The 15,220-nt window shown below is 31.5% G+C and overlaps 1 protein-coding gene across 1 annotated transcript; it reads left to right on the forward strand.

Moving 5' to 3' along the window:
* The first annotated feature begins 10,077 nt into the window (after window positions 1-10,077).
* On the forward strand, window positions 10,078-13,794 carry GALS3 (glycosyltransferase family protein (DUF23)). Its single transcript, XM_028235339.2, has 2 exons — window positions 10,078-11,429; window positions 13,211-13,794. Exons 1-2 carry the CDS (start codon window positions 10,291-10,293, stop codon window positions 13,554-13,556), a joined length of 1,485 nt encoding a protein of 494 aa, XP_028091140.2. The 5' UTR covers window positions 10,078-10,290; the 3' UTR covers window positions 13,557-13,794.
* The last annotated feature ends 1,426 nt before the right edge of the window (window positions 13,795-15,220 follow it).

Here is a 15,220-nt window from a genome sequence, read left to right on the forward strand (position 1 = left end):
TCTTGTCCATGCTCTCTTACCTTTACATTCTGTTCCAATGTCTTTTACATTTTTATTGTATTGATTGTACTATTATGGGTGGGTATGCAATGTTTGCTCAAAATATGTGTACATTTTTTTTTTCACTTGTTTTAGGCTTGAGTTTCTAATGTTAGTTGCATAAGTTAAGGATCTTGTCCATGTGCTCTCTTACCTTTACATTCTGTTCCAATGTCTTTTACTTTTTGTAATACGTGTTGTGTTACACAAAGTCACAAACCATACAAACATATATAGGAGCATGTTTGTATAAATGTTGGTGTATAAGTCATAGCTTTAATACAATTTAAACGCAAACTTAGATTAAGACTCAGACTCAAAATTAGAATCGGGCATCTCTTTTTCTTTGCTAGGGAATGTTAGGCTTTGTGTATCATATGTCAGTGTTGTGGTGTTTGTGAGTGCTTCTAAGGTATGCAATGTTTTCCATGATGTTTACTTTTTTACACTTTTTTGGGCTTGAATTTCTAATGTTAGCTATGTTGGACAATCTTCACTGTATTTAAAAGGATTTAATTCTGTTGTGTACAAAACAACAACAAGAATAAAAGAAATAGAGAAAAGGAGAGAATATGTTTGATTACAAAAATCAAACTCGAAATAAAAAATAAATAAATAAAAACAGATTTTATTTTGTTACAAAAACAAAATTAAAATCTGAATAAATAAACAAATAAAAACAACACTGAAAGTAATTAAATAACTTACTTGATTTAATTTCTTCGAATTATATTTCTGATCAAGTCCAGTGTTTAACACTGTGTCCTTAAGACAGATTCGTCCTCTCCACGGTGCTTTCAGAATTCGGACGTCTATCTCCCAGGATGAAATGATCTACCACAAACAATAGCAGCACTACTAACTGTTTGCCTTACGAACACACTAAGTGTTTACACTCTTTCTTTTGAAAATAAAATGCAGCAAGATGAAGAATAGAAAACAGAAGTGAAATACGAAATTTCTGAATGCAAAATATCAAATGAGGGTGGTCCTATTTATAGATGTGAAGGTGGCTCTTGGATTTGAAATAAACAGGTATGTAGCTCTTGGTTTTGAATTGAACAGGTATCATACCTGTTGGGTTTTGAATTCAAACAGATTTGAATTAATTCAAACAGATAGTAAAACGGGAAGGGCCCTGTTTGGGTGTGCATTAATTCCAAAACAGTTTATTTCTGTTTGAAACCGGGAAGGGCCCTGTTTGGATGAACAAAAAATCCAAACTAATTTAATTTGAATTCTGGATTTTATTTTAATAAAAAATAAAATTAAATTCAAATGTTTTTGGCCCAAAAAGATTAGAAGCCCAACCCAACCACACACCTGCGCCCAACCCGACCGGACGGCGGCGGCGCGCGTGTGGTGATTTTTGGGTCCAATGGGTCTAGCCCATTTTGCCCATAACCTCTCCCTCTAAAACACTTGGGTACCCCTTGGGGCACACCCCAAGTATCTCACCCTAAGCCTTATAAACCCTTTCAAAACTTCCCACCAAATCAATGTGGGACAAGCCAATTTACAACCTTAAGGAATTTCCACCAAAACTCCATTTCCATGGAGCACACTTTGGCTTCAATTTCCCATTCACTCGGTAATGGTTTTGAGCAACCAAATATACCACGTGAATCACAACGCGGCATAGAACGCGTTACCACTTTGACCCGAGTAAATCGACACTCGGGGCCCACCTAAAAAATAGACCAAACTTGAGGAAAAATTAACCATTTCCAACAAGCTACACAAGTTAAGCATCTTGTCCATGTGCTCTTTCAGCTTTACATTCTGTTCCAATGTCTTTTACTTTCGTAAAACACGCTGTATTACACAAAGTTGCAAACCATACAAACATATATAAATGTTGGCACATAAGTCATTGCTTTAATGTAAATCGAAAGACAAAAGAATTATACCCTTTTTGACTCGAGTAAGAACAAATGATTATCTTTAGCAACAGAGATAAAGAAATCTTCAACAGAGCTAAGAAATCAATATGTAATTGCTTGTTTTCGTGCTTGCCTGCTTTCAGCAGCAGAGCTAAGAAATCAATCCAAAGGGGGGCAAACCATTCCAAGTTTTGGTTCGTGTTAGAACCAAGGTTCCACCTAAAAACATGTGAGTTATCGTTCATTAACAAATTAAAAAATGCTCATTAGAAAACAAAATTAACGAAACAAACAAAATTCTCAATCTTGGATCCTCTAAAAATTCTATGGAATAAAAATATACCGTACTGAATGGAATCAATACTGGAACACTCTTTGAACTTACGACCACAAATAGTGAGTTCTTGCCAATTGGAGTGATCAGTTAGGGACACTCCGATACTTAAGTCTGTACTTTGAAAAGTTAAATTCTCAATATAGTGATAATGAGGATACTAAAGATTGCGTACCACTTTTAGCAAGCTAAGGAACCTTTTATATTTCATGAAATGGCCGCTGAGAGTTTTATGCAACTACCTTCATCCTGGGCGGGATCATATCCCTTGTCCAACTATTTTCCCAAAAGTGAACACTTGGGTCGTATACTTGACCGTATCATGCTCGGTTGCTGCTCAACTTGCTTGACCAAGCAGCATGGTTGGGCAAAATTACCTCAAACTAAGTATGAAAAATTCAACGAAATTAAAGAATAAAAGTGATGGATAAACAATAAACATTGATATATAATCTTAACAAATTAATAAGCAATGATGTGAATGTTGGTTTGGGAATTTCACCGAACATTTGGCATGTCTGTAGGGCTACAAATGAACCGAACTGTTCATGAACAAGTTCGGCTCGGCTCGGCTCGGTTCATTTAGTAAACAAGCTGAGTTCAAGCTCGACTATTAGGCTCATTTAGTAAACGAGCCGAACTCGAGCTCGCATAAGCTCAGCTTGTTTATCTTTATTTAAATTATATAATAAATATATTATTTATATATTAAATAATATAAATAATTTTTTATTTAAATAATATTAAAAAAATAATTATCGAGCCGAGCCAAACCGAGCTGAGCTAAACTCGAGCCTAGATTTTTATCGAGCTGAGTTCGAGCTCGATAAATAAATGAGCCGAGCTCAAGCTCAGCAAAGCTCGGCTCAACCCGATTCGCTTACAACCCTACATGTTTGCTAAACTTGTGAAAATGAGAGGCAGCTACCCCCTCTAGCACGTGGTGGCTCCGCCACGTTCTGCATACATGCATTTGTGAGGTGGCAAAGCAAATCGAAGGAACAAACTACATCTTACATACTCGTGCTAGTGCATTTTTCATGGACTGTTATAAAATGCTAAATAATTCTTTTATTTAGACCGAAATCAATTACAAAATTAATTATAAGATTCACTTTGATTTGATGAACGATTTCTGTGTTCGTAACGTAAACTTTTTCAATACCAAGAGTTTTGATTCTTGAACCAAGTGGCTGACCAAGAATCATGTGTAGGGGGCCAAACTCATTGGATGCTTTATCAAGGTGCAATGTATTGGCAATTTGGCATACAGTCTTGTTTTGTAGAGCTTATTAGGATTGTTTATAACTTTTTTGTAGTAATTTTTTGAAAAAGTAAATAAATTTACACTGGATTAGGCCTGAGCCCAAATGGTCCCCAATAGCTATTGGGCTTTGGTCTGTGATGGCTAGGCTAATATCTATCCATCAGAAATTATTTTCCTTTTATATGACTCACACTTAGGTATACACAGACAGTAATATAGAGGAAGGCTTAAACTTATATATTTTATTGTTAATTTATAACTAATATTAATATAAAATAAATAAATAAATCATAAGATCACACCTACTTATTCCTCTTATTCATCCTAGAGCAAGGTGTTTGGGTGGGAAAATGTTTCATGAAAAAAAAAGGCCAATTTGTTCCCCCTAAAAGAAATGGGAAAAAGGCCAATGGCCCAATGCTTAGGCCCATGTCCGAGTTGACGCATTGCCTCGTAGACTGAGAAATCGGTGAGGCCTGGATGTGGTGCCACGTCGCAAAAGAAATCTAGACTAGCAATGTAACTACTAGCTCAATCAAAATACACTTAAAAAAATATTTCAAAAGCAAAATATGTGAATAATACCGCAAGAAATTTAAATTTATATTATATCACATATTGAATGGTGAATTTGCTTTCTATTGATGTTGGTCTTTTAAAATTATACTTTTAAGCCTTGTTTAATGACGTTTGAATAATTTTTTAATCTTTTTTTTTTTTTCTTATCACTTTGAATTATTGTGGCCACTAGTCACCACCTAACTTTGGCTAATTTCTACCACCTTTCGACCGAATACTAGCAAGTTGTAATGAGTTTTGAATATCTTTTGTTAACTGATTAATTATGACTCGTAATTTTTAAATATTTTAGGCCTCTTTGAGTATCAATACTGACAGTCATCTCCAACCATTACATTTGTCCACTATTTACTGTCAGCGATCACCTTCACCAACTCAACAAAAATGTTTATTTTGTTTTATTTTTAAATTATTTTTGTATCTCAAATACTCTTTTATTTAATAAATAAAAAAATTAAAAACTTATTTTCTATTTCTTATAAACAAAAAATTGAAAATCAAATATGTTATCAAGGACACGTTAGCAGTTGTAGTTTTTACTTTTAAAATTTATGTGGTTAATTATTAATACTCATCAATTATACATGATTTGTCGCATTATGTTTTTGTTTGTTTGTTTTTTTAAATCATGGATTGTCTTGATCAAAAACATAAAATGAAATCAGAGAGAAAGGGTGAGGAAGAGACAGGCGTCTTTTGGACAGGCGTTATCATCTCCAAGACCATTCCCACACTATCTGCCTCCACGTGTTCCTTCTTTGTTCAATCAATCAAAGTAAGAGTAATAAAAATAAAAAGTGAGTAAAAATTCTGGGCTTGTTTAGTTTGTTTTTGGGAGAATTATTTTTGAAAAAAATTTAGAAGAGTTATTTTAGAAATTGTTTTAGTTTGTTTGGTTGTATATTTTGAAAGTAATTTTGGAGTTTGGGAGTTTGGGATGATTTGATATTTTGTTGTAATTGAATAGATGTGTGTGAAAGAAAAAGTGATTGAGAATGAGAGAGAAGAGAGAAAAAGTGATTGATTGATGTGTAAGAGAAAGAAAGTGATTTTGAAAAATTTTTGAGAAAAATCTCAAACCAAATAATTTTTTAGAAATTTTTTTCTAAAACTCAACTCTAAAACTCAATCCAAACATACCTTTTTTACCAAATAAATAATTAAATATCTCATATGATCGTAGAGTCTATAAAATTGTAGAGTTTATATTTATATAAGATATTTAATTATTTATTTAATAAAAAATTTAGAACTTATAGTATTTTTCAAAAATAAACCTCCTTTTTTTGCACCGCTACCCCTGTTACTTTTTTTATATTATGAATTCACTTACTCATTTCCTTGAATTCCTTTTTTGTCTTCCCATTTGGTATTTTTCAAATGTTGGCTCACCCTCGCTCTGGGACCATGTTAGAGTTTTGTTGGCTACTCGAATATTTTTTCTTCTTTCTTTTTTTTTTTTTTTTTTTGTGTAAACTTTTTTACTGTAATCTCCAATTATTCTACAAACAACAATGATTCATCCCACTAAAAACATCACCACTAATAGCACTAATGCATTAAAAAAGTAAAAAAAAAAAAAAAAAAATACAACTCCAAGACCAAAACATCACATCATTAATGACGGGACCCACTGCCACCTAATTAGTGGGAGCACTAATTAGTGCTCCCAAGCATTTTTCTTCTACAAATCACTCGCATCTGTGTAGAACCTACATACACGTGGGCCTCACGCGGAATTTTAGATTTATTATATCACTTTATTATTTTTTTATTTTTGTCTTTAATCATAAAATTATAAAAATAAAACAAATGGGGGCAATATGACCTAGAGTCTAGAAAAAAGACAAAAGAATCCAAAGGAGAAGTATATTATTATAAAGCAAACAAGAATATCAATCTTTTTAGGATTTAAACTCTAATGTTAGGGTCTGTAATTTTATGAAAATAAAGGAAAATGAAAGAAACCACTTTACCTTCTTTTCCTTTATTTTCTTTTTATTTTTTTCGTTTAGTACAAAAATTTATTTAAAAACAAACAAAAGGTTGCAATATGACCTAGAGGCTAAAAAAGGCAAAATGTCCAAAGGATGAGTACAATGGAGAAGCAAATAAGAATATAAATCCTTTTGGCATCTAAATAAATGAACTCTTAAGGGTGTGTGTTTTGAAGGATTATTCTATCGGATTTAACTATTAGTCCATTCGGACTAGTAGTTCATTATTGGGCAAATTATAAACACCCCTTCAAGATTTGGTGAAAATACAAATTTTCTCCTAAAGTTTGAGAAATTACATCCCGCCCCTGAGGTTTATATTTTCATACAGATTCCCTCCTAATTTCCCCTAATTTGTTATGAAAATTTGACCCTCAAGGGTAATTTGTAATTTCTCAAACCTCAGGGGGAAATCTGTATTTTTACCAAACCTCAAGGGGATGTTTGTAATTTGCCTTTTATTATTTGGTTCAATTTTTTTATTCCGAATTAATAGTCCCTTCGGACTTTTAATCTCTCATATGAGGGATTATTGTATCGTAAGGGGAGGGTGAGATTATTTTCATGGAATTGGTATATCATGGGATTAATATGTGAAATGTCTATTTTACCTTCACGCTATTACTTAATAAACAATTAGAAAAGGATAAAATAGTTTTTTGAACGTTCATAAATTATTTTTTAGTGTTATTAATTTAAAATTATATATTAAATAAAAATATAAATTATAAGTTATAAATTTAATTTAATTAAAAATAATAAATTAAAAATTATGGCCTTATAATTTTTTTAGTGTTGTTAAAAAAAATAAATTTATATGTTAAATAAAATTATTTTTTTAGTTAAAAATTATGGCCTTATAAATTAAAAAAATTTAGTGTTGTTAAATTATAAATTATAAATTACAAATTTAAAATTATATAGTAAATAAAAATTATAAATTACAAGGGTAAAATAATCTTTTGAACATTTATTCTTATCCAGTCTGTCCAACCAAATATTGGATTCACTAAAAATAATTCAATCCAGACATCTAATCCCATGACTAAATAAACATAGGATACAAATCCAGTCCAATCAAATAGTCCGGGAACAATGTATCCCAGGACTAACAGTCCGATGGATTACAATCCTCCTTATCCAGTCTGTCCAAACAAACACACAGTGTGTTTGATTGGAGGGATAAGGGGGAGACTATTTACTATGCGGATTGTAATTTGGGAAAAACATTCAATCCGGTGTTTGTTTTTTTTTAGTCCACCGGACATGGAGTCCAGCCGGACTCCTTATCCCTCATATGGGGGACTATTGTATCCTTAGGAAGGGGGACAATTTTTGGGGAGCTATCCACTGTTGGGATTAGGTGGCGAAATGACCATTTTGATCATTTACTATTTAATTATGTATTATATTTAGTAAAATTCAAAAAAATTTAAATGTCTCAATTTAAAAATAAAATAATTTTATTTAAATTTTTATTGATGTTTTATTTATTTAATTTTTTATAGATATTTTATTGATGTTTTATTTTAAAATTTTGTTTATATTTTATTTAATTTCATTATTTAAATTTTAATAGATGTTTTATTTAATTTCTTTGTTTAATTATTATTATTATTAAAAATAAATTTATTTAAAATTTTAATTAAAAAATAACATATATTTTTATTGATATTTTATTTATTTAATTTTTTAAAAATAAATTTATTTAATTGTGCAAAAAATAAAATAAAATAATATTTTATTTAATCTGGCTAAAAATAATTAAAATATTAAAGATATGTTTAATATTTCTATTATTTAGTAAATAATTAAAAAAGGGTAAAATAGCCCTTTGTTCATTTATCTTACTTAGTCCGTCCAATTAAATATTAGATTCATTAAAAATAATCTTTTCCAGACATCTAATCTCATGAAAAAACAAACACGGGATACACATCCAATCCAACCAAATAGTTCGAGAGATTCACAGTCCTAAGATTCAAGTCCGATGAATTCTAATATCCCCTTATTCAGTCCGTCAAATCAAACACACCCTTAATGTTAGGATCTTAGATTTATGAAGCAAGGAAAAATAAAAGAAACAACTTTATCTTCATTCACTTTACTTTATTTTTATTTTTTTTCCTTCAATAAGAATTTTTAAAAAATAAAAAATAAAAAGGTTGCAATACGACCTAGAGGCTAGAAAAGGCAAAGGGTCCAAAGGAGGAGTATAATTGAAAAGTAAATAAAAATATTGGGTGAGTAATGAAGAATTTGAAGAATATGTGAAGAATAATGAAATATCCAAAAAGCAAAGGAACAACCCAAGTAGAAAACATACAACAACACGAACCAATAGTCAAAATACCAATATAGCACTCACACTGAACACGGTTTCGGCCCAGTTAATCAACAGCTATTATTGTTGTTTATAAAACCCTTTTATTACATTTCTTTTCCCAATTCATATACTCCATTCCCTAACTATGTGTTATAATTATGAATTTAAATATAATTTTATAAAAATTAATAAAAAAATAACTTATATTTTATTCATATTTTTATTTTTAAATTTATATTTAAATTTATTATCTAAATACAGCAGGAGTCAATAGAGAGATAGAGAAAGTTTGTTAAATTTTAGCAATAATTAATCTATTTACCCATGAGTAAAAAGTTACCTTGTATGTGATTATATGGTAATTTTGAGTAAAATTGTGGACAAAACTTTTAGGATTGCATCTTACTGTTTCAGCAATTGTTAAATTTGGGTTTGCCTCACATTAATGCATCAAAATAATTTGACATAGGTTTCATTTGAGAATTGGTTAAAAAGTTAATTTATTAATTTTAAAAAAATAAAAATGTTAATTTACATCTTTTGTACTCACTGTCTTAAAATGTTAATTTCTTATTTTATTTCTTATTATTTTCAAAAATTAATGATTAAAATAATATGAATTTCTTATTTTGCCCTTCTAAATTTATTAATATTGATATATGCAAAAAGTATACTTGTAACAATTGATATTTTAAAAAAAAATTATAGTATTTTAATTTTAAATCAAAAGATAGTTTTGAAAAGTTAATATCAAAAAAAATTAAGTAGCATTTGATTTACTTTTCAAAACTAATTTTCAAATCATGATTTCGATAAAACATATTAATTAAATATATTTTTAAAATACAATTCAAAATTATTTTCAAAATTGTTCTTTTTTATTATTATTATTATTAATCAATCAATCACTTTTTTTTCTCTCATCTCTTCTCTCTTCTCGCATGTCCTCTCATATTCTATACATTAATCAATCAAAAAAAATTACAAATGATCTTAAAATTGTTTTCAAAATTTATAACCAAATAAATTTTCTCTTTTCAAATTATGATTTAAAATTTTAAAACTCAAAATACAATTCTACATTCAAATCATAATTCAAAAACTAAATCAAACAGATCCTTAGAGTATGTTTAGAGCGTGCTCTATAAGCATTTTTTTTAGGTCACATTATCTCTTTATTTTTCTATACATCTTTTTTATAAAAACTAAAAAAATATACTTATTTAGATTATTATAAACAGCACTTTAAATTCTCTAAAATAATATTTTTAGAATAAAAAGAAATATTTTATATTCAACAAACCCCTAGTGACTGAGCAGCCCAGTGCTACATGGCACACTACCCAGGACTAAAGTCTTAATAAATAAATAAATAAATAAATTTAAGCCAATCAGGGCGACCCCAGTTATCCCCACCGGAGGTCTTAGCCATTTTACTTTTATATTTTGGTAATAATTTTTAAAGTAACCGTCGCATTGATAATTGTACATTAATTTTTTTTTAATATCTAAAAAAAACATGACACGTTTTTTCATGCACATTAAAAAATTAAAAATATAAATGTTGATATTAAAATAAATAAAGTAACAAGAATCTTCCTTAAATTTACATATCCCCATACATATATATATATATATATATGTAACTTCGTAGTTCCTAATCTTTATCACACAAAATTAATTAACTAAATTAAAGCCAGCCACATAAAAAAGAAACAGAGACGACAGAGAGAGAGAGAGGTGTTCTGGTTCGGGTTCTGGTTCTGGTGCTTGTGCACTGTTCCTCAACTTTCTTGTGAAGAATCTGCTGTCTCTCTCTCTCTCTCTCTCTCTCTCTGTGGAACTAGCTCTAAAAAGCTTCAACAATGGCGAAAGAGAAAGAGAAGAAGATGTTTGTTGGGTTAGCTTGGAACTGTGTTGCAGAGCTCAAATTCCTAATCTCAGCTCTCCTCTTCGTCTGTTCATTAGCCACTGTTCTTCAATTCCTCCCTTCTCGCTTCTCTTTCTCACCCTCCGATCTCCGCAACTGCGTCTCCAATGTCTCCACCACCACCTCCATCTCCAACTCCACCCAACCACTCCCCGTCCTCCCATCTCTGCCGTCTTTCCACCAGGATGAGGTGGTCGAGAACGGAATCATCAAGCGCAACTTCAACCCCTACGGCGCCGCCGCCTACAACTTCGTCCTGATGAGCGCTTACAGAGGCGGACTCAACACCTTTGCCGTCATGGGTTTATCTTCCAAGCCCCTCCATGTCTTCGGCAAACCTTCCTACCAATGCGAATGGGTCCCCCACAACACCACTACCTCCACCACCACCACCACCGTCGGCCACAAAATCCTCACTGATTGGGGCTACGGCCGCGTCTACACAGTCGTCGTAGTCAACTGCACCTTCCCTTCCTCCGTCGGCCACGGCGGCTCCGGCGGAAAATTACTCCTCCACGCCTCCACCAACGGCGGCGGAGATCGAAACTCCAACGTCACCGACACCATTGAAGCATTATCCGAATCACCCGGAAGCTTAAACCCATCTATCTTCACATCACGGCCTAAGTACGATTACCTGTATTGTGGGTCGTCCTTGTATGGAAACTTGAGTCCACAGAGAATTCGAGAATGGCTGGCCTACCATGTGAGGCTGTTCGGTGAGAGGTCTCATTTCGTGATTCACGACGCTGGTGGGGCTCACCCGGAGGTTATGGAGGTTTTGAAGCCATGGATGGAGAAGGGTTATGTGACCTTGCACGATATCAGAGAGCAAGAGAGGTTTGATGGGTACTACCATAACCAGTTTCTCGTAGTCAATGATTGTTTGCATAGATATCGATTTGATGCGAAATGGATGTTCTTTTTTGATGTTGATGAGTACATTTTTGTTCCTCCCAAGAGTACTATCAAATCTGTTACAGATTCGCTCTTGGATTTTACCCAATTCACCATTGAACAGATGACTATGTCCAGCAAGCTCTGCTACTCTGACGATGCCCGGAAAACTTACCGGTAAATGCTCTGTTTTTTATTTTCGCAATTTACTTGTTTACTATTGCCAATTTGATTGTTTAATTTTGACATTTTGACATTGTAAGAACACGAAAGATCATCAAAAAATCTAGGTAATTCCTTTTGATAGAGTAGGATTTGGATGATTTTTAGTTTTAGGATCCAAATGAGAGAATTGGACTCAAATATCACCAAAAATTGGAGTTTAATTTTGAAGTTGGACTCAATTAGCTGGCCAAATGTTAATAAATGCATAATTTAATGTTAAGATTGACCCATGTCTTAATTACTAAAGTAATGCCGGTGGTCAAGAATCCCCACAGAAAAATATCCGGAAGAAGTGTGTGGACTAACCAAGAACTTCAGACACAAAAATACCTAGAAAAATATTGTAGCGTTATTATAATAATTATTATTTCTTAACATTGCATGTGGGGAGGTAAGGTATTGAGCTGTCTGTTGACGGTATCTGAACCCATAATTGCCTTCATGGAATTGAGGGTGACAGGTGCACATTACAATATAGTGGTGGTTTGAGTGATTTTAAAGTTTTATATTTGATGTCGAAATTAAGCTCAAAAATATATTATGATGTTGAATATTTTCTTATATTCAAGTGGTGTGGACATGTTTGTATTTATTGCCTCCTTTCCATGGTGTTATTAGTTCAAATTCTTCCTCATGTTTCATTTTATTTGGGCCTAGTGGAGGTTGGGTGTGTTAGAACTTGTTTTGTATTGGTTTGTTTGTTATTCATGATTTAGACCTTCCTAAGGGTTTCCTATTATTATTTTACCTAGAGTGGTTCTAACTTACTACTTTGAATTTGGCTATTCATTTTGTCACCAGAATTATGATTTCCTCAAAGTATTGTGTTGAACAAATTGTTGGAATGATGATAGTTTTGTGACCTCTAATGATTCATGTTGATGCAAGATATAGAATGATTATTGGGACTCAATGATTTTAGGGGGTTCCAAATAAGTATTCCAAGGATGTCGCTTTCAAAATTGATTGGCGGATGGAATCCAAATAAATTTTCATACACCTCGCTTTCCAACCAACCTTAGCTAGTGATATGCATTCTAAATAAATCTAATTAATGGGAAATTGTTTTCTAACGCTGCTCGGTCTCATCTGTTATCCACTCATTTGCTTGATCTTCAATGCTTTGGAATCGAATTGAACCAGCTTGAAATGGTTGGTAGGTTTGTATTTTATTTTAAGTGTAACATGGATTGACCATTGATTGATACTTCAACTAACTCAATGATTTGGCAATTGAAGTTGGTTGTTGAATCTTATAGACGTAGTGTAACGAGGTGTAAGTTATGGTTTTCTAACTCAGCTTGGCCACATTTACTCACTTGCTTGATCTTGAATGCCATGTGGAATCGAATTGAACCGTTTTGAAATGGTTGGTAGCTTTGCTTTTTAAATGATTGATCATTGATTGATACTTCTTCAACAAACTTGGTACTTTGGCAATTGAACTTGGTTGTGAACCTTATAGATGTAGTAGATAATTTCTCATACCTATTACATATACTATGCATAGATCAGATATAATCCATTTTTCATGATATTATGCATAGATCACCTACATCATGGCGAATTCTTCAACCAAAAAAATAATAATAATAATTTGTATTTCACAATGGAATCTGAAAAGTGAGATTCCGAGTAAATATTTACATAATCTTTTTTTATCCCAAAAAAATGAGTCACCGCACCTCGATCACAAAATGTTCTTTTGGCCTAATGTGGTGTACAATGCACAGGAAGTGGGGATTTGAGAAGCTATTATACAGGGACGGGAAGAAAGGGATAAGGAGGGATCGCAAGTATGCAGTGCAGCCGCGGAATGTGTATGCCACAGGGGTCCACATGTCACAGAATGTGGCAGGGAACACAACACACAAGACGGAGGGTCGGATTAAGTACTTCCATTATCATGGCACCATAGCCCAGAGGAAGGAGCCTTGCAGGCAGTTGATCAATGACATAAATATCACAATTGATGAAACTCCTTATGTTTTGGACACCACAATGAGTGGTGTTGCCGGAACCGTGAAGAGGTTTGAGCTCAAAATGATTGGACCTAGGTTACAAAGAACCCGGCAATGACAGCTTCTTCCAAGTTTCAATTCATTTCTTTCTCTTCTGTTTCCAAATTTGTGGTTCCTTTTTTTTGTTTATTTTTTTTTCTTTTTCTCCTTTTTTATTTCCATTGGTGTTCGTTCTTTGTATGATAGTTTTTATTTGTCTCCTCCTCTTATTAATAGACATAGAGATATAGATATGGTTGGTGGTCGAATGTATAATCTTTGGTACATGGAAATTTACAAGGGTTGTATTCTTTTTATATGTGTCTTATTTATTCATTTATTATTTTTCTTACAGAGTATGTGAACATTCTGGTTGTTTTGGGAAATAGTTTACGAATTTTTTTATAAAGATATTTTTTTATATTTAGTTACAATTTTGAAACTAACGTAATAGGGAGGTGAGGGTGGTGGAGACGGTGAAACTTCAATTTTTCACTTTCTCAAAAGTGCGTATTTTTTGGTCCAAACAATTGAAAACGTTTTTTTTTTTTTGGGTGAATAATTGAAAGCGTTTTACCCTTCAAAAAAAGTTACTTTTGTTGTGTTTGGTTGAGGGATTTGAGGAGGGATTTGGAAAGAGAAATGGAAAAAGTAGGTGAAATATGAATAAAATATACCTAAATTTTATATAATTTTACACATCTTTTTCCTTTTCCTTTCCAAATCTTCCAACCAAAAACACCAAAAGTGATGTGATAGAGAGGTGATATAATTTAAATAAAATGATTGTTACTTAAATAAGATAATATGCTAAGATAGTAGGACTTTAAAAAAACATTTTTATGTCAAAATTAAGTAGTAATCTTCCCTCGTATATGTCAGTAATTAGTGCGCTTTAAGTCTAATCTGAAAGAAAATTTTAACCATTTATTGTCAGTAATCACACTCCATTTGAATGTGATTTAGAGTGAAATTATTTTTCGATTTCTTTTGGCCATTACTTATTTATTCGGAAAGGGTTAGATTAATATATTTTTTAATTTTTTATAAAAAAAATATAAAATATGAGTTGAGTTTGAAGTGATGTGATAGAGAGGTGATATAATTTAAATAAAATGATTGTTACTTAAATAAGATAATATGCTAAGATAGTATGTGTTATTTTAATACATGTCAAGCAACCACTTAGATTATTGAAGAGAAGATAAATGACAATAAATATAGAAATTTTGATTTATTTGACAATTAAATTAAATAAATAAATAAATAATAAAAGATTATTTTGGTGATATAATTTGTAAGATTTATTTTTATGTAGTAACAAGAATGAATAGAATATAAATAATTATCTTTCCTTTTATTTCCAATATAACCAAATAAGGAGATAAATCACCATCATTTTTTTATTTTTCAACTTAACAAATTATTTATTTTGAAATATATGTATGTATATATAAAAAAAAGTATAAACTTATATAAAAATATGTAAAGTATGAAAATTGTGTATATATATTTTTATTTAAAAAATGTTAAAGATCTTAAAAATTCTATCAAATAAGTCACATGGATGGAAGACTCATATGTGACTCACATTGTGTGAGTTCCACACTCATATATAACATTTGATAGAAATTTTGATAAAATTTTTAGAATGTTGGTATTACTCTTTTATTATTGAATCTTCATTAATAACTATGATTTGCATGCATTATTTTCTGAGTAGTGTTAAAAATACTAAATTTT

The sequence above is a fragment of the Camellia sinensis genome, chromosome 9 (genome assembly GCF_055761805.1).
Source record: "Camellia sinensis isolate YWXY chromosome 9, ASM5576180v1, whole genome shotgun sequence".
Taxonomy (NCBI): domain Eukaryota; kingdom Viridiplantae; phylum Streptophyta; class Magnoliopsida; order Ericales; family Theaceae; genus Camellia; species Camellia sinensis.